The following is an 18,168-nucleotide window of genomic DNA, read 5'->3' as shown; positions in this document are numbered from 1 at the left end:
TCAAGTTGTCTACATGGTCAACAAGTGAACTTAACCACCAAGTCACTTCTCCAGCATTCCCATTTGGAGCAGGTTGTCACTAGCCCTGGCTGGCTTTGAACCTCCTGAGTACTAGGATCAAGTATACCACCATGCCCATCTTTCTGAAATTTCTTAACTGAAATATTTTTATTCCAATAGCAGATCATCACTAGTTTCTGTAACAAAGCATCTGCTCTCATATATATTTCCCCTACTCCCATAAGTCACAAGAGTCATCCAGAAAAATTTTTTACATAAAATCTTTATATGCACCAGAGGCAATTATTACTCAACTGATGTGATCTAGACTAAAGCCAGGTATCTATATTAAGGAAAAAGTGATTGTCTATGCATAAGATGGCTTTCCTTGATAACTACCAGGAGTCAGAAAAGGTTCTTTTCATTTATTTTTATGGCTTTTTTTTTTAAAAAAAAAAAAATGTTTTTCCTGAGTTCATATTTTTACTTTTCACAAACATAGCCCCATAGCAAATAAAGCACATTTCACTGCAGGAGATGTCAATGGAGTGTTAAAAGTGCTGCACTTTAACTGTCAGAACCCAACAAACCTTGAGAAACTAGGGAGATGGCTCAGAAGGCCTGACCTAATACTGAAGACCTATATAAAAGCTGGGAAGGCCAGGCGTGGTAGCGCACGCCAGTAATTCCAGGCTTGGGAGGCAGAGGCAGGCAGATTTCTGAGTTCGAGGCCAACCTGGTCTACAGAGTGAGTTCCAGGACATCCAGGGCTACACAGAAAAACCCTGTGGGGGGTGAGGAGGAATCTGGGAAGAAGACATTTATGATCTCAGTGGATATGGGGATCTGGAGACAGCAGTTTCCTGGAGCTTACTGGCTAGCCAAACTGGTCTAGTGAGCTTCAGGTTCAGTGAGAGATCCTAATTTGGAAAATGAAGTGGAAAGTGAAGATGCCTGATACTGATCCCTGGCCTCCCGGTGCACGCTGTCTGTACATACACGTAAAAAAACTGAGCTTAGACATTCTAGAAGTACCTAAATGGCATTTATCTAAATGTTTAAAATCATAGATAATCCTAGTTACAATATATTTCTTTAAAAGGACACAACAAATTGCTATGATTGACTACTTTTATCCAGTCAGATATATGGCCTCTCCAGAGGAGAAGAAATAAGCACAAAACTAAGCTACCAAAAGAGGTCTTCTGGGTGATGATTCCTCTACCTGGCCGTGCTGGTATACAGGCTACTAGGAGCCTGGCTTGAAGAGGCGCTCGTGGTGGGGGTGGACTCATAATCAGAAAGGACAGGCTCTGACCCAAACTGCAATGCCCCAAACTGCAGATTTAGCCCTGAGATATCTGCTGAGCCAGGCATCTCCACAGCCAGAGCAGGAATCTAGGAAAAAGGTAGGAAAAAAATAACTAATGCAATCTTTTTGTAGAAATAAAGTTATTCCTTTCAACTTTAAATTTCTAAATAAACCCTTAGAATATTTTATCCTGAAATCCCATAATCTTCCTGCCTTAAAACAGCATATCCCTGAAAAGCTCAAGTACCTTAGACGTCAAGGAGGTTTTCTTCTTTTGCTGTTTCAGTTTCTGCTGAGCCGGCTGAGGGCTGGAGGATTGGTTGTCTGAAGACCCCGGAGACATCTGTGGAGCCGAGGTGGATTTGCTTGGCAGAGGAGAAGAGGGGGGAGGTGGTGCAGCTGTCGAGGTAGCCACGGCAGGTGGCTTCTCCTGAAGGAATACCTCCATCATGGTTGAAGATGGGGTGAATGCCTGGCGCTTTGTAAAAGGACTGTGCACTGTTGAGTCATTTGCACTCTTCAAATCTGCAAGAAGAAACACAATATGCATGAGCCAGTGATATTGATACTTTCCAAGGAAATATTACTTACTGTCCTATACTAGTATTAGGAATAAGCCCTTCAAGATTCAAGAACTCCAGTTAGCAAAATGGCTTAGTGCATAAAGGTTATTGCCACTTGAAATTTTTACTTGACACAAGCTAGAGTTATTTGGGAAGAACCTCAGTTGAGAAAATGCCTGACTATTGGCAAGTTCTTAGGGCATTTTTTTTTTAAAACAAACAAACAAAACAAGTATTTATTTTGTGCACACAGAAGTTTTGTCCATGTCTATGTCTATATACTATATACTTGCCCAATCTCCTCTGAGACCCCCTGGTTGCAATTTATTATTGTAAGCTACCACGTGGGTGCTAGAATTTAATCCAGAATGTTTGGAAAAACAGCCACTGTTCTTAATTGCTAAGCCATCTTTCCACCCTCACCCCCACCCCCCACATACACTTTCCTTTTGTTTTTTTTTTCTCTTTGGTTTGAGACTCTTCATAGCATTGGGTGGCCTAAATAAAATCCCCAGGGTAGATCATGATGTTTTAGCCTTCAACTTAAGAGATCCACCTGCCTGTGTCAGAATGCTGGGATTAAAAGCATGCATCACACCTGGCCTGTATTTTCATGAGAGCTGTGTAAAAAAACAAACCATGTCGAGCAAGCCAGTAAGCAGAGTTCTTCCATGGTCTCTGTCCTAGTTCCAGCTTCCAAGTTCCTGCCTTGCCTTCCCTATAAGTCAAGTAAATCCATTCTTCCCTAATTTACTTTTGGTCATGTCTTTAACACAGAAACAGAAGCACATTAAGACATATACCACAGCATACACAACCCCTATATCAATCCATTCAACCATCCAGCTATCCAAATTGCATATAATCAGATACTTTCAAAACAATCACTGAATAATTTCTGTACTTCAGCACAGCTTAATAAAATCAACAGCCAAGTAGTTGAAGTATTTGTTCCTATCACTTGGAGGCAGAAGCAGGCAGAGCTGAGTTCAAGGCCAGCCTAATGTACAGAGTGTGCTTCAGGACAGCAAAGGCTACAGAGAAACCTTGTCTTTAAAAAACAAAAAACAAAAACAAAAACCAAAAAACAAAAAAAACCTGAAAAATCAGTACCACTGCCCTGCCTGAATACGTCACATATCTACAAATTATCCAGATTTAAAGTATAAAATTCTAAGATGGCCACGGCTGTCAAACTAAAAATAAATAATTTAGGGCTGGGTAAGGTATCTCCATCACTAAAGTGCTGTGCAAGTATACAGACCTGAGTTTGACTCTCAGTATCTATGTGAAAAGGATGGGCACAGTATTGTCATGTGCATGTAATGGTAGCACTGGGGAAGCAGATAGAGAAGCCTTAGGGTTTGATGGCTGTTAAGCTTAAGTAAGATTCAAGAGACCAAGTGAACAAGGGAGAGGGGGTCCTAGTGATGCCTGCCTTTGATCCCAGCACTCAGAAGGCAGAGACAACCAGATCTCTGATTTGGAGGCCAGCCTGGTCTACCCAAGAAGTTTGAGACCAGCAAGGGTACCATTGCACAAACACACAGAATCTAAAGAGAATTCTCTCAAAATCCCAGGTTAATAAGTAGAACAGTTAAATTCAATTGTATATAGCCTCAAATTTTGATGTAACCTTCTGAACTCAGATTATCCAGTCCTTCGCTGTCTTCTAGACAAAAATATTTCTTATGTGTAAAAGATTTAAATCACCTATCAACTTACCATACTGCACCAGTGATGGTGATTGTGTTGTTGAGCCCATATCCCAAGAGGAGGTGGTGGTGCTTCCAGATTGAGAATGTTGAGCTGCCAGTTGAGCAAGGGCCTGTGCAGTCTTGAATTGCTCCAAGAACTGGGAGCCTGTCGTACTGCCACCTTTAGCTTCCCCAACATCACCAAATCCTTTCCCCAACATGCTCACCTATAGATCAACAAAGAGATAGGGAAGTTTACAGCTGGTAACCTTCCTCGGCTTACAAAGACAAACCAAAAGTGAACACAAAATATAACAAAGCAAAGAATAACAAATTCATCTGGTTCCCGGTACTACAGAGAAGTTTAAGACCAGCCCTGTACCAGACCAAGTGTACTGCATTGTTATGAGCACACATTCAAGAGTCACAGCACCTATATTCAAATTCTGTGTGTGTCTTTTTGGAAAAATTCCTATCTGATATCCACATCATAAAGTTGTAGAAAGCTTATTTAAGGACAAGCACGGTAGTACATATCTGAAATCCTAGCACACAGAAATTTGAGGCAGAAAGAATAAATGAAACAATAAATTTAAGCACTTGGAAGGCAAGAAGATAAATGAGCATGAAGCCAATATGAGATACACAGACAATGAATTGTCTATTGAGAGACTTTAAAATCTATCACAACTCTTTCCACAGGGATAAACCTTTATTAAGTGGTGAATATTCTAAACTTTCACATTTTCAAATCAACCAGTACTTGATAATAATCTAATAAGATTGATATGAAGGTGACCTAAGTATATATATATATATATCAGATGGTATAGTGCACAATGATCTAGAATTGGTTCCTAGCACTATATAAACTGATCCCATGTCTGGAATACTAACACTTGCAAAGCTAAGCAGAGAATCCTAAGTTCAAGGTCCTCTAGCATAATGAAATATGCTGCCTTTAATCCCAGCACTTGAAAGGCAGAGACAAGAGGAGTCTGGGCTCCTTTCCCAGGCCAGTCTGGGCTATACAATGAGAGCCTATCTCAAAAACAAAACAAAATTGGACAAGGTCAACCTCAGCCATGAGTGCCCATGAGTTCAAGGCCAGCCTGGGCTATGAGACTTGATTCAAAACAAATAAGTATGTGAATAACTAAATAAAATAAAACAAAAAGCAAAACAGAGAATGAAGATAACCTAAAGAAGGTCAAAGCTACTGGTCAGGGAACTCAAAGGCACATGAGGAAGAACTACTGTTTTGAGAAGTGGACACACTGTGCCTATCATGTCAAACTAAAGAACTATATATTCTCTCAGTTTTAGTCACAAGTTTCTTGCAACGAGGAACTGTAAAACAAAACTAAAAAAGTAGAAGAGGGACTATAATTAAAAAAAGGAAAGGAGCCAGACAGGGTAGGAATGAGGGTTGGGGAGGATGTGTACATCTCAGCATCCAGGGGTAGTCATCAAGGGCCAGCATGGTCTACACACTAAGTTTGTAGCCCAAGACAGCCAGGCAGGGCTACAAAGAGAGAGAGAGCCTGTCTAACAAACAAACAAAAAAGGCACTGCACACATGCATTTAACCTCAGCAAGAGGAAGGGATTAGAGGGTGGAGTAACTAGTTTGAGACCAGCCTGGTCTACAAAGGGAATTCCACTATAATCAAAACTACATAGAGAAATCATGTTTCAAAAAAATGATAGAGAGGAGGAGAGCTGAGGTCAAAAGAGGAAAAGGAAAGGAACAAGTAGTATCAAAATGAACTACATACATACGTTACATACATGAAAATATCATTGTCTACTATATAAATTAATGTTAAGACACTGAAAAACAAAACTACATTAAGCAACTCAAACAAAACTAACCAAATGGAACCTCATTTGACTATTAACTAGCAGAAACCAAGAGAAGTTACAGGGCCAATCCAAATTTTACACTAATCAACAAGTTCACATGATTTGGATTATTTTCTGTGTACATAGAAAATCCATGTTAACACTAAGCAAAGTTTATTCTCAATAATTCTCTCCTATCACCATGGCAAAGCCAACCAACCATAGATAGACATGGTTGATGATGACAAGTCAAAATAAAACTTTTCTCCATTGGGTTGATTTACTCAGGTATTTTGTAAAAGGATAAACAAATAATACAGAAGGAAAGTTTTTTTTCTTCTCCACTTCAGTCTATATTTCAAGACTGTGCAAATGAAAATCTCAGAAAATGGGTTGCTGTGATGGCTTCACTGGTACAGTGCTTACCATGGCAAGCCTGATGACCTGAGTTTGATTCTGAGGACTCTCATGGATGCCACAAGTTGTCCTTTTACTTCCTTGTGTGCTTATACAGATACAATGGCATGTGTACACATACAAACTCATAAAAAATAATATTTAAAAAAAATGTAAAAACTCTCAAAAGTCTATTTGAAAGCAGAAACTGTTGGAAAGAGATGGTCTCACACAACTAATTACTATCAATTTCTTCTGAAAAAGAATTACTTTTTTTAGTTCTATGTATGGTTCCTATATAAAGAGGAATGCTATCTGTGTGCAGGTACCCACAGAAGCTGAAAACATCTGAACCTTGGCATTGAGAGTTACAGGCAGTTGTTAGATGTCCACTGTGAATGCTGGAAACTGAACTCTGGTTCCTATAGAAGAGCAGCAAGCACTCTTGACTGCAAAATCATCCCTCCAGACCTCAAACATTCAAGTACAAAGCATTAAAGATGCAGAAAAATACCAGGCATATGTCACATCTGTAATTACAGCAGGATTTTAAATGAAGTGTAAGACCAGTGTGGTGTGTGTATGTGTGTATATGTATATGTTTGTGTGTATGTGTATATGTGTATGTTGTGTGGATGTATGTGCGCACACATATACAAACACATATAAAGGTTAAGACTGCTCAAGAAAAGTGAATTAAAAAAACAAGAATGCATATGCATATAGACCTTACATTAAAAAAATTAAACAAATACCAATGATACAAGTGCTATTAAATTTTAAGGAAAATTGATCCTTTTAACATTTATTCTCAATTGAAAAGGGCTAGCTTAGTTACTAGAATGCTTGCCAATCATGCACAAGCACAGTTATTTTATTCACAGTACCAAGCACAGTTATTTTATTCACAGTACCATACAAACCAGGTGATATTGGCACATGCCTATAATCCCAGTTGAAGACTAGAGGTACTATACTATTCTTCTACTATATAATGAATCTGAGGCCAGCCTGAGACATTTAACACCATTCCACAATAAGCAAAAAGTTAAAGAAACAGTGAAAGAAAAAATAGGCTACGCATGAGCACATGCCTCTAAATCTCTGCATCCAGGAGTCAAAAACTGTTTCAACTTCAAAACCAATAAGACTAGCCAGGTCACATAAGAGTTCTCTTAAAACAACAACACATAACTACTGGTGTCTACTACTGGATCAATTCCCTAAGGCCTAACAAGATAAGAGAAGCAAATGGAAAGGATAACCATAATGTAGAAGCATGACTGAATTCTAAAACAGAGACTAAGGGCAGCCTATCCAATGTTAATAATTAAATTGGGTAGAAATTTAAAACTATTTAGCTATTATTCTACTTATTATAAGAAATGAGGTAGTGTATGATCTGAAAATTAAAAATAAGCCAAGAAGTATAGGTGTCTTTTGCTACTTTTCTCCACCCCATTTCTTTCTTTCTATCTTTTCAACCTCCTAACACTAGATAGCAGAGGGATAGAAAGGAAAGACATTGCTGAATAAAGTCAGGGGTCAAAAAAGGGAAGATAATCCTTAGACTACCTCTGGCTGATTAGGGCCATTGAGTTTGGTACAAACTTGGGGAAGTTTGATCTTTATTCTAATTTAATCTAATTTCTTCTTGTTTCTTCTTTGCATATGACTACTTAACTGTGACCAATACCTGACAACGCCCCAACAACAGCCCACAACCTCTTGAGGCCCTAGCATTTATATATCCTCTAAAAAGTCTCCAGAATTTCAAACATCACACAATTGAAGAAACGATCAGCAACTGGCAAAATCACACCCCCACCAGCCCAGGGGGCAAATCATAACTGCGGTGGATAATCTGAAGCAACAGCATACTCCATAACTGGGTTTAAAACAAAACATTCTTACAAAAGTATAGAATTTTCACTACAGAGCAGCTATGCATACTCTCAGAGGACCAGTCTACACAGTGGAGGCTCTACTGTACAATCAGTGACAAAGGAATGCTCACGTGCATGTGTTTGCAGGGGTTAGTGTAATGGTTTGTTCCGTATTTACCATGCTATGATGAGAAAATGTATTCCCTGAAGCAGGCTGTGATATGGCATTTTGCTTCGAATTACTAAACACCAGAGGCTGGGCCAGGGAAGGAGCCTGAGATGGATCCAGATTAGATGAATCATTCTCCATTGAAGATGGTGTCTTCCCCAACAGAACAGCAAGGTCAATTCTAGTTTGAGAAAGAAAAGGATCTTTATGAATGAACATTCTAGCATACCCTGTAAACTTAATCATGGTAAAATCAACGTGAAGGGTTATTTTCTTTCTTTTCTTTTTTCTTTTTCTTTTTTTTTTTTCTTTTTTTTTTGGTATTTTAGAGACAGGGTTTCTCTGTGTAGCCCTGGCTGTCCTGGAACTCACTCTTGAACTCAGAAATCCGCCTGCCTCTGCCTCCCAAGTGCTGGGATTAAAGGCGTGTGCCGTCACTGCCCGGCAAAGGGTTATTTTCTGATGCTACAGTCTTTTAAAGTCCTAGTTTGTTACGTTAATCAAAGTAACTTAATGCTGCCAAAATAATTAAATGAAATGTTAAATGAAAAATTCAGGGATTTTATTTGGGGGGAGGGGAGAGGTGTCTCTTTAAAACAGGCTTACTATTTATGTTTCTCTTGCCTCAGTGTCCCAAGTACTTGAATTATAACCATGGGCCATAACATCCTCAGAAATTTTTTGGAAGTAAGGTTTCACTATGTAGCTCTAACTAGCTTCGAACTCACGGAGATCCACCTGCCTTTCTCTCCCAAGTACTAAGATTAAAGTTGTGCACCATTACACTTGACACTCCACTGTAGATATCAAATTCTAATAAATAATTTAAAACTGATTAGCTGTGATTTTAATACATAATACTTAATAATTTCTAAAATTGAAGACCACATACTTAGCTGAGCATGGTGATGCAAATGGAGGGCTACTGAAAGCTTAAGGACAACCTGGCCTAAAGAGCAAAATTCTGTCTCAAAACAACAAAACACCAAATTTGATTAATAGTACCCTCAAATGGATTTAGAACAGAGGTTTGTCTCTAAACTTAAAGTTTAAGCTGGGTGGTGGTGGTGCACGCCTTTAATCCCAGGACTTGGGAGGCAGAGGCAGAGGCAGATTTCTGAGTGGGCCAGCCTGGTCTAGAGAGTGAGTTCCAGGACAGCCAGCTACACAGTGAAACCCTGTCTCAAAAAAACCAAATCCAAAAAACAAACAACAACAACAACAAAAAGTTTACCTGTGATATAACAAAAGATGGGATTAGTGTGTAGCTCAATAGTTACAGTCTAAGCCTAACATTTACAAGGATCTGAACTAACCCCTAGCATCTTAACAAAAAGAGAAAAAGAAACTCAAAATACTATGCTCTGCTATTCTCAATGACTTGCAATGGCACCTGAGTTTATGCTAAAGTAGTGACCCAAGGTAGAATGACTAAAACCAAAAGGGAGAAAGAAAATATTCAGCTTTTCCCAGGTCCACCATATCCAAGTCATTAAATAAAATACCAATGGCTGATGGTTTAGCAAACTCTGCTTACATTAGCTCAATATCTATTAAATACTCAAAATTAAGGACTGGCTCAGCAGTTAAAAGTACCGACTACTCTTCCATAGGTTCTGAGTTCAATTCCCAGCAACTACATGGCGGCTCACAACCATATGATGCCCTCTTCCGGTCTGTCTGAAGTCAGTGACAGTGTACTTATCAGTTAAACAGTCAATTTTACAACACACTTGCCTCTGACCAGCAGTGATTGTCACATTCTCCGCAGGCAGAGGCACTGAAGACACATTAGAGGCAGTAAAGATCTTGGTCTCAGAAAGCTGGAAAGAAAGGAATCAGTTACTCCTGATGTCAGAAATTTGCCACAGGTAAGGTAAATTCAGTACCAAAAAAAGAAGGAAACTACATGAAAAAAAAAAAAAAAGCCCTGCTCTGAGGAATACTGAATGGGTTGATATCAAGTCTGCTTAATGGTTTTATCCAAGCCAGGAATAGAACCAAGGAACACAATAAAAATCATATACATACTGAACTCACAGCAAGGCTATCTCTGTGCTAGACATGGATATTGAGGAAATTCCTTCTTATTTTCTCATTATAAATCCCAACTCCTACCTCTACCCAAAGGACATTTATCTTCCACCATTTTCTCTCCCTCAATGAAAGGAAAAGCATGACCAAGATGAAGAAAGAAAAAATGTTAATTCCTGGCTATTGAGCAGTTCAGGTTCAAGTGCTGGCCAAATAATGTCTTTTCAGGCAAAGTTTGTTTTCTTCACTTCATGACTAAAATCTCTTTGGTAATAAACAGAAAACCCATTGTGTCTCAAATAAATTCATTACTAACATAAACCAAATTTCAGAAGGCAAAACTTGTTCATATTCACAAAGCAGTTTAGCTCAGTTATAAAAGAATATCATAACCCTGTGATGCTGGTGCACTGAATGTTTTGAAACCTAAGACTGACAACCAAAACAATCTGAAAAAGCTACCTTACCTACCTATATATAAAGGAAAGCAAATTTCAAATATTAAAATAATTTTTTCCACAATCACTGAAAACCACAATTCACAGCAAAAGTTTCACTGTGACCAATTAAAATTCTTTTTACTTAGGTAATATTCAAGAAATTTCTTTATAAATCAACCATCTTTAAGTTTTCCAAGTAGAGTCAAGGTGGCAGATATCCAACTGGATTGTCATTTCAATTTCAGAGTTGGGCATTGGGTAGTTAGAAGTTTCACAGCCAAATGGATTTTAAACTCAAGGTTTAGGTACCATAACTATCCACTGCCAATCATTATAGGACTTAATATCAAATCTGTAACATCTCCAAGTATAGTTGCATAACATTAGCAGCTGTTACACAATGTACTACCTACTACCTGTTTAACTAACTTTTTCTGCAGTGATAGGATTTGAATGCAAGATTTTCACACATACTAGACAAGCATTCTACCACTTAGAGCTTGTTCCAGGTCCTAATTCCATTGCTGGTACCATACCCAACCAGTCTATCTTCCTTGGTCAATCTGACAATCAGGTATTGGACTTACACACCTGCACTTGCCCTTTCCATAGTGTGGTTCCACAGAGTCCTGTCCATGCCCAGTCTCCTTCATATAACATATGTGAAATGTTCTGGTTCAGAACACTATTTTGGATGTAAAAGTTTTAGGTCAGAATCTTAGCAGTGATTTTGAAAGGCAGAAATATAACCATTTTCTATCCCTAAACACAACTTAGGGATAGAATACATTAGGTAAGGACTAGCCCAAGAATACCTACATCTTCATTCCAATCTTCAGTTCCCCACTCTTCTGTTGCAGTCCTCCATGCACCTAGGATTGGAGGGGGAAAAATGGTAAAATAAATTTAAGTGTCATAAAACATGTTCAGAAAACACTACTGCATTAACATTTGACAAGTAATAGTATGATTATAAGGATTTAGTAAACAGAAAAAAAGGTGTTGACTTCAGAGATAGGGAAAGACTCTTTAGAAACACCAAAGTAAAAAGGTTTTTAATAAGATTATGATTCACAGCCTACTGGGTTACAGAGCTATAGCAGAAGTGGACAAGGTACATGAAAGGGCATATGTATAAACACATCCAGCCATCCAAGACCTTTTCCTACCCTCTTCCCTGCCAATATTTACCATGCCATGCAGTATCTTTAAAAACCTTAGCTTTGTCTTAGCAGTCATTTAACGAGATGGTAGCAACTAATTTAAAACAGAACATGCAAGCTACTTATATTTATTTTGTATGAAAACAAACAAAACCAAATTCAAGGTAACATGAAGAGAAACAACACCAGTGGTAGAAAACTACAAAAAGTTGGCACATGTTTAGTGAAAAAGATAGTAAGTAGGCGTGGAAGCTGAAGAAAGAAAACAGACAAAAGTATCTGTTATTAGAAATGGACCAAAAACAAACAACAAAAAAATGAACAGGACAAGTCAAGTTCATAAGTCTTACTGGTTTAAACCAGTAAGTAGGGAACGCTGCATAGACTTGCTCTTTTGCGGGATACAAAGCAAAATTAAAATCAAATATGTACAACAGTTATTATTCTAATCCTACTTATAGAGAATATAGAATCTGATCTGCCAAGGGTATTGCACACACCATGAAAGAAATCATTTTACCCTTCTTTTGAGCTAAAACAGATTGCACACAATCAGCCCACTTTCTCTTTCTCTCTCTCTCTCTTTCTCATATATATATGTTCATATGTGGAGAAACAATGTTGTGTTTGTGCTGGTAGGTGTCCACAAGTCCAAACTAGAGGCTGATTTCAAATAGTTTCTGTGTCACTTTGTTTTACTGAGGCAGGGTCTCTGGCTCAACCTGAAGCTGATCTTATTTGCGTAGTCTAGTTGCCAGCTTGCAGAGGATCCCATCTCCTCCCACATTCTGTGTTACAGACAGGCCTCTACATCCATGTGGCTTATAAGAGGTGAGAATCTAAACTCTAGTCCTCATGCTTGGACATCAAGAGATTTGTCATGTCGATTCTCTCTAACACTCCCATTTTATTCCTCGGAATTTTTTTTGTCTCACACATACACATCTCAGAAAAAAAATATGTCTTATAAGAACATTTTTGAGAAAAAGGATTCTTCTACCAGAACACTAATGAAAGAATTTCTATCAGAAACCAGAAATTTTTAAAAAACACTTTTTAAAAAAACACTAGAACTCATAATATACGAGTAACTCTTGAAGCTTTCACAAGAATTCACAAATAGTTGCTATGCATAGTGACAATCCTTTTAACCTTGAAACTCAGCACAATTTGGTCTATATAACAAATTCCAGGCCTGCCAAGGATGCAAAGTCAAATTCTATCTCAATGAAATAAAAATCTTAAAAGTAAAAATAAGAAAGTTAACAAATGGTTGAGTATGCTTCCTTACATACTTCAAAGGTGACACAAGAACATCACAAATTTTAGGGCATGGGGCAAGGAAAGATGCTTCAGTATGTAAAGCCTTTCTTTGCAGGCATGAGAACCTGAGTTCAAATGACAACAACAACATAGAAGTTGGGTATAGACTGGGTATTTGGTTCAGTGGGAGCACACTTACTTAGAGTGCACAAAACCCTGGAAATGATTCCCAGCATTATAAAAAACAAAACAAAGCACAGAGGCCTGAGTCTAATGCAAGCACCAGGAAAACAAAACAGGAAGACTACTGAAGCTTGTTGGCTAGCTAACCTATTTGAATTGATGAACTTCAGGTGCATTCAGAGAACAAGAAGGTAGCAACAGATTAATAAAGATATTGATCTCTAGGATTGAGGTGCATGCATGTATACACGCAGACAGATATAAGCATGCCTGTCTGTGCACAGACTTTTGAGGGCAACCTGGTGGTCTACATAGTAAGAACCTATATCTCATTAAAGAGAAAAAGGAAAAAAAAATCTAACAGCTACAAAACCACATAAAACTTTCAAAACAGGACTGGAGAGATGGCTCAGTGGTTAAGAGCACTGCCCGCTCTTCCAGTGGTCCTGAGTTCAATTCTCAGCAACCACATGGTGGCTCACAACATCTGTAATGGGATCAGATGCCCTCTTCTGGTGTGTCTGAAGAGCTTAAAATAAATAAACAAATCTTTAAAAAACAAACAAACAAACAAAAAAAAACATTTGCTAATAGAAAATATCTTCTAAAAGGAAATACAAGTCACAAATCATATCCACTTACTCTTATATTTCTTTCCTTTCTGCTCAAGGAAATCTGCCTCATCCTCAATAAATAGAAGTCCAAATGAGTTAATACTTAATATAAACCTGGAGTTAAAACTGACTAAACAGTTACCTAACCTAGGTCCTTTATGCAAGGATTTTCTTTCCATATGCTGGTAACATGATATGGATACTTGTGCTTGATGCTTTCCTGTTCTGGAAGTTCAGTTGTGGCTAAGGAAGCCAGCAACAGTAAGATGAAATGTTCTATCAGGGTTTACATTCCCACAGCACAAAGCTCAGTCAATGTAAATGCCTAATATTTACTAAATGAATATATTTTGGGGAAGAAAAGGTGGACACAGAAGATGAAAGACAAAGGTAAAAAGACAAAAAAAGCGGAAAGACAGAAAATTCCACATATCCACAGATATTTCAATTCATAAAAATCTGTAAAATTATCCGGGGCAATTAGGCACCTGGATGTATCATACCAGGAGCAGTCTCAAATTTTCGGGGATAATTTGACCCCTCAACCCCAATGAAATCAAGTCCTGAAACAAAAAAGAAAAGAAAAGAAAAAACAACCAGTGAAATTTTGCTTGTGAATGAGAACATCTGCCCCCAATACATAATTCCCATTGTACCTGTGGATATTTTAAGTGTAGATTTGAATTATTTCTTAAATTAAAAAAGGAATTTGAAGTTTGCTCTATGAAAACATAAAGGAGATCATGCATAAAGGTACGTCACATCATGAGATGACAACAGGAACATACAAAACTATCACCAATCCTTTCACACAGGAAGCTGACAGTGGCATCATCTATCATTTCATTCCAGCCACACATCATTGATTTGTGAGTCCAGACTTGTAAAATCTGTTCCTTTCTAATCATTACAACAGTCCTTGTTTTCCCAATCAGATTCTTAAAGACAGACTGGGGATGGGGGAGGGGTGGTGCACTGGATGGTTGTGGTGCACGCCTTTCCCAGCACCAAAAAGGAAGAGGCAGGCAGACCTATAAGTCTGAAGCTAGCCTGATATACAGAGTGAGCTAGGGATATACAAAGAAACCCTGTCCCATCCACCCCCAGCCCACAACAAAAAAAGACAGCTATGGGTAAGGACTGGGAATGACACCCCATACACATACACCCCTGAGTTTTTTTATTCTAAACTAAAAGCCTACCCCTTAGTTTCTATTGTTTTTTTCTTCCAAAGATTAAAAAGCTAAATATGTAAGAATAAACTATAGGTGAAAAAAATCAAGTTATTTTTAAATATTAAAACTGTTACCATTGCCTCTATGAGACAAGAAAGGAAGGAAGAAAGAAAGGAAGAAAACCTGCCCAATATATTAAAACATCACATCATAGCCAAATGATTAAGGGAATCTAATAAGATGCCTACCCTTTTCAATACCTCAACTTCTGCCTCCACCTATGGGAAAAACTAAAATTTAAAAAAGAGGGAGCTTGAGAGATGCCTCAGTGGATCAGAGGACAAGGATTCAATTTCCAGCATCTGCACAGCAGTCAATAACCATTCAAGCTCCAGTTGTAAGTGATCTAACATCCTTTTCTGGCCTCCACAGGCAAAACATGCATATTCTATACAGACATATATGCAAGAAAATTACCCAAAACACTTTATCATATTTAAAATGTGGTGGTGGTGGTGGTGGTGGTGTATGGATATAGTAAAATTTGAATGGTAACATGTCAGTGAGTCTAAAATTTTAGACCACTGTCAAACCCAGACCTCTTTCTAAAAATAAAACCCCACACATACAACAAACGTTAAGATATCAAGAAAAAGCAGGCATTCTAGGTGCTAAGTAAAGATAATGGAGTTCTTGCTTAGCATGCAGAATGCATGGATTCAATTCCCAGCATGTGAAAAAAACAAACAAACAAAACAAAACCAAGACACTAGATTCTAGGGCTGCTCTCATTAAACCAGCACATTATCTTTTAACTATACCTAGATATAGCCAACAAAAGTGGTTTTATTCAAATCCTATACACTCTACCAAGCCACAAATACCAGAAAGACTATTCAATGGAAAGCTACAAGTCCAGTGAGTATCTTCTTGATAAGACAATGGGACATAGTAAATTAAAACAAACAAACAAACAAACAAACAAATAAATAAATAAAAGAAAGAAAAAATTTTAGAAAAAAAACCAGCATACCACCTAAGTGGTGGTGGATCACACCTTCAATCACAAGAGTCAGGCTTATGTTTCTGGTATGATACATCTCTTGAGGTCAGTCTGGTCTACAACAAAGTGAATAGCCAGGACTACACAAAGAAATCTGTTTCAAAAAACTTGAAAAGAAGAACATTCCTGCAGGGCAGTGGTCACACACGCCTTTAATCCCAGCACTTGGGAGGCAGAGGCAGGCAGATTTCTGAGTTTGAGGCCAGCCTGGTCTACAGGGTGAGTTCCAGGACAACCAGGGCTTTACAGAGAAACTATCTCGAAAATAAAAAAAGATTAAAAAAAAAGTCCTATTTTGGTATTAGAAAATAAACCAATAGTGTTTGCTGACTCTGGGTTCTTTTAATCTTAACTAATATCTTAATCAGTTTAATTATACCCAAAAGCTGAACTTTCCCTGATATAGAAGCTAGGAAATACACACAGCACTAGAGTAGTCATGTGAGCTAATGGGAAGCATAACATTTTAGAGTCAAATAGTTCTGAACTCAAATACAAGTAAATTCATAATCATTAAGATGGGGATAATAAACCCTATTTTAAAGCCATGTATGGTGTGCATGCACCTATATATAATTCCCGGACAAGTGGAGACAGGAGAAACAGGTGTTATTCAATGTCATCTTCACTTACATAGTGACCTTAAAGGCCAACTTGGGACACATTTCTAGTCTCAACAAAAAAATAATAAAATTTCCTAAAAATAGGTCTGATTTCAGGATAGGTGTAGAAGCGTACATCTATCATTCCAGCCCTTGGGAAGCTTAGCCAAAAAAATTGTGAGTTCCAGCCTGCAGGTAGCAAGTGGCACTATGGGAAAGGTTGTGACTTGCCTAGGCTACTCTATAAGAGTGGTAAGGTAAACTGATACATAAAATATGCTCACAAACCAATGGCAAGCCAGTACTATAAACATTAAGTCTTTATCCTTATCTTTTCTCTCTCTGTTCTTAAATACTCTTTCAGTTTTTAAATCTAGGTATAACCTTAAAGTAACAGAAATACTTTATGCAAAGTTATTTCCAGGAATGAGTACATCCTAATGGTATATTTGACTAGTATGCACAGACCCTGATTTTTCAATCCATAGCACCATGCCAAAAAAAATTCTTAGAAAAGTCACTCACTTGTTCCGTCATCTGGTTCGAAATGGCCAGTGTTGTTCCATGTACTGCCACTGCTACTGCCATAGGTATCATCAGTGCTGGCTGGCTCTGCATAATCAGCTGGGTTAAAGGTTCTGAAAAGAAGAAAGCCTTACATTTTCTAACTTCATTAGCAGATTCAGTGAACATTAACTCACATAAAACAAGCACAATCTTGACTATTTCCTCCTAACAAGATCACTCCTCATTCTATAACCACACATGCTTTTTTAAAATCAGCCTCTGCAAAATGGCATAGCGCAAAATGGCATAGATCTGAAAATGAGCACAAATCCACATTTTTTATTCATCTACAAATCAGCCAGGTGTCATGGTGCACACATATAATAAAAACAATGGAGCTCAGTTAAGGAAAGCAAGTCTATAAACTATTCAATCTCATTTTGGCTAACCTTCTCTTTGTACATTCTCAGGGTGAAAATTTAAAACATCAATAAAACTTACCCCATTCCTTGAGCAGAAAACCTTCCTCCTCGCCTACCAGAACTGCCTGCAGAAAAACAGAAATATTTTAGAAGCTGATATTGAAGACATCTTTGTCATAGCCAAGTGTTTACTTCTTCGGGTCCCATGTAGTATACCAATTAATCTAACAGGACAATCATTACTGTAACAGCTGCGTATTGAGACCTAGGCTTGAAAAAAAGTCTTAAAACCAGGGCTTATGATATGACTGGATAGGGTAAAGATATCTGCTGCCAAATCTAATGATTTGAGTTCAATTCCCAGGACCCACAATGGAAAGAGGGGTTCTCTGCCATTCACCTGTATGCCAAGTATGTCATACATGTATGTCTCACATGTATGCCGACAATATCAGTAAAAATGTAATTAAAGGTTTTTATGTCTCTTAACATAGGGGGATGGACCTTGTGCTGGTTAGTAATGCAGTAACAAACATTTGCCTAGCATTCCCTAGCATCACTATTGGCACAACAAGAAAAATTAAGTCTTAAAACCATGTATATTGTAAGCCAATTTTCAAAAAATTATCCAAAAGAAATAATCACAAGATTTATGAATAAAGAGGTCTATCACAATGTTGCTTTTAAGAATGAATGAATGAATGAATGAATGAATGAATGAATGAGGTGGCTCCATGGTTAAGAGTGCTTCCTGAGCCGGGCAGTGGTGGCGCACGCCTGTAATCCCAGCACTCTGGGAGGCAGAGGCAGGTGGATTTCTGAGTTCCAGGCCAGC

The 18,168-nt window shown here is 38.0% G+C and overlaps 1 protein-coding gene across 30 annotated transcripts in view; it reads right to left on the bottom strand.

The window, feature by feature from the left end:
* Positions 1-18,168, bottom strand: part of Ubap2l (ubiquitin associated protein 2 like) — a 53,670-nt gene that overhangs the window by 20,141 nt on the left and 15,361 nt on the right. For 15 of the 30 annotated variants that reach the window (XM_052179980.1, XM_052179981.1, XM_052179978.1 and 12 more), the window contains exons 7-14: positions 17,413-17,458; positions 16,930-17,042; positions 11,161-11,213; positions 9,605-9,690; positions 7,877-8,048; positions 3,601-3,799; positions 1,560-1,837; positions 1,226-1,398 (exon numbers count right to left, since the gene is read on the bottom strand). In XM_052179980.1, coding sequence (XP_052035940.1) covers positions 1,226-1,398; positions 1,560-1,837; positions 3,601-3,799; positions 7,877-8,048; positions 9,605-9,690; positions 11,161-11,213; positions 16,930-17,042; positions 17,413-17,458 — 1,120 coding nt within the window. Of the gene's footprint in view, positions 1-1,225; positions 1,399-1,559; positions 1,838-3,600; positions 3,800-7,876; positions 8,049-9,604; positions 9,691-11,160; positions 11,214-14,052; positions 14,128-16,929; positions 17,043-17,412; positions 17,459-18,168 lie in introns of all 30 variants that reach the window. The other 15 variants (XM_052179965.1, XM_052179971.1, XM_052179957.1 and 12 more) reach the window with 2 other exon arrangements.

The sequence above is a fragment of the Apodemus sylvaticus genome, chromosome 4 (assembly GCF_947179515.1).
Source record: "Apodemus sylvaticus chromosome 4, mApoSyl1.1, whole genome shotgun sequence".
Classification (NCBI taxonomy): domain Eukaryota; kingdom Metazoa; phylum Chordata; class Mammalia; order Rodentia; family Muridae; genus Apodemus; species Apodemus sylvaticus.
Note: the sequence above shows the minus strand (reverse complement) of the source record. Positions and strands in the feature narration are given on the sequence as shown.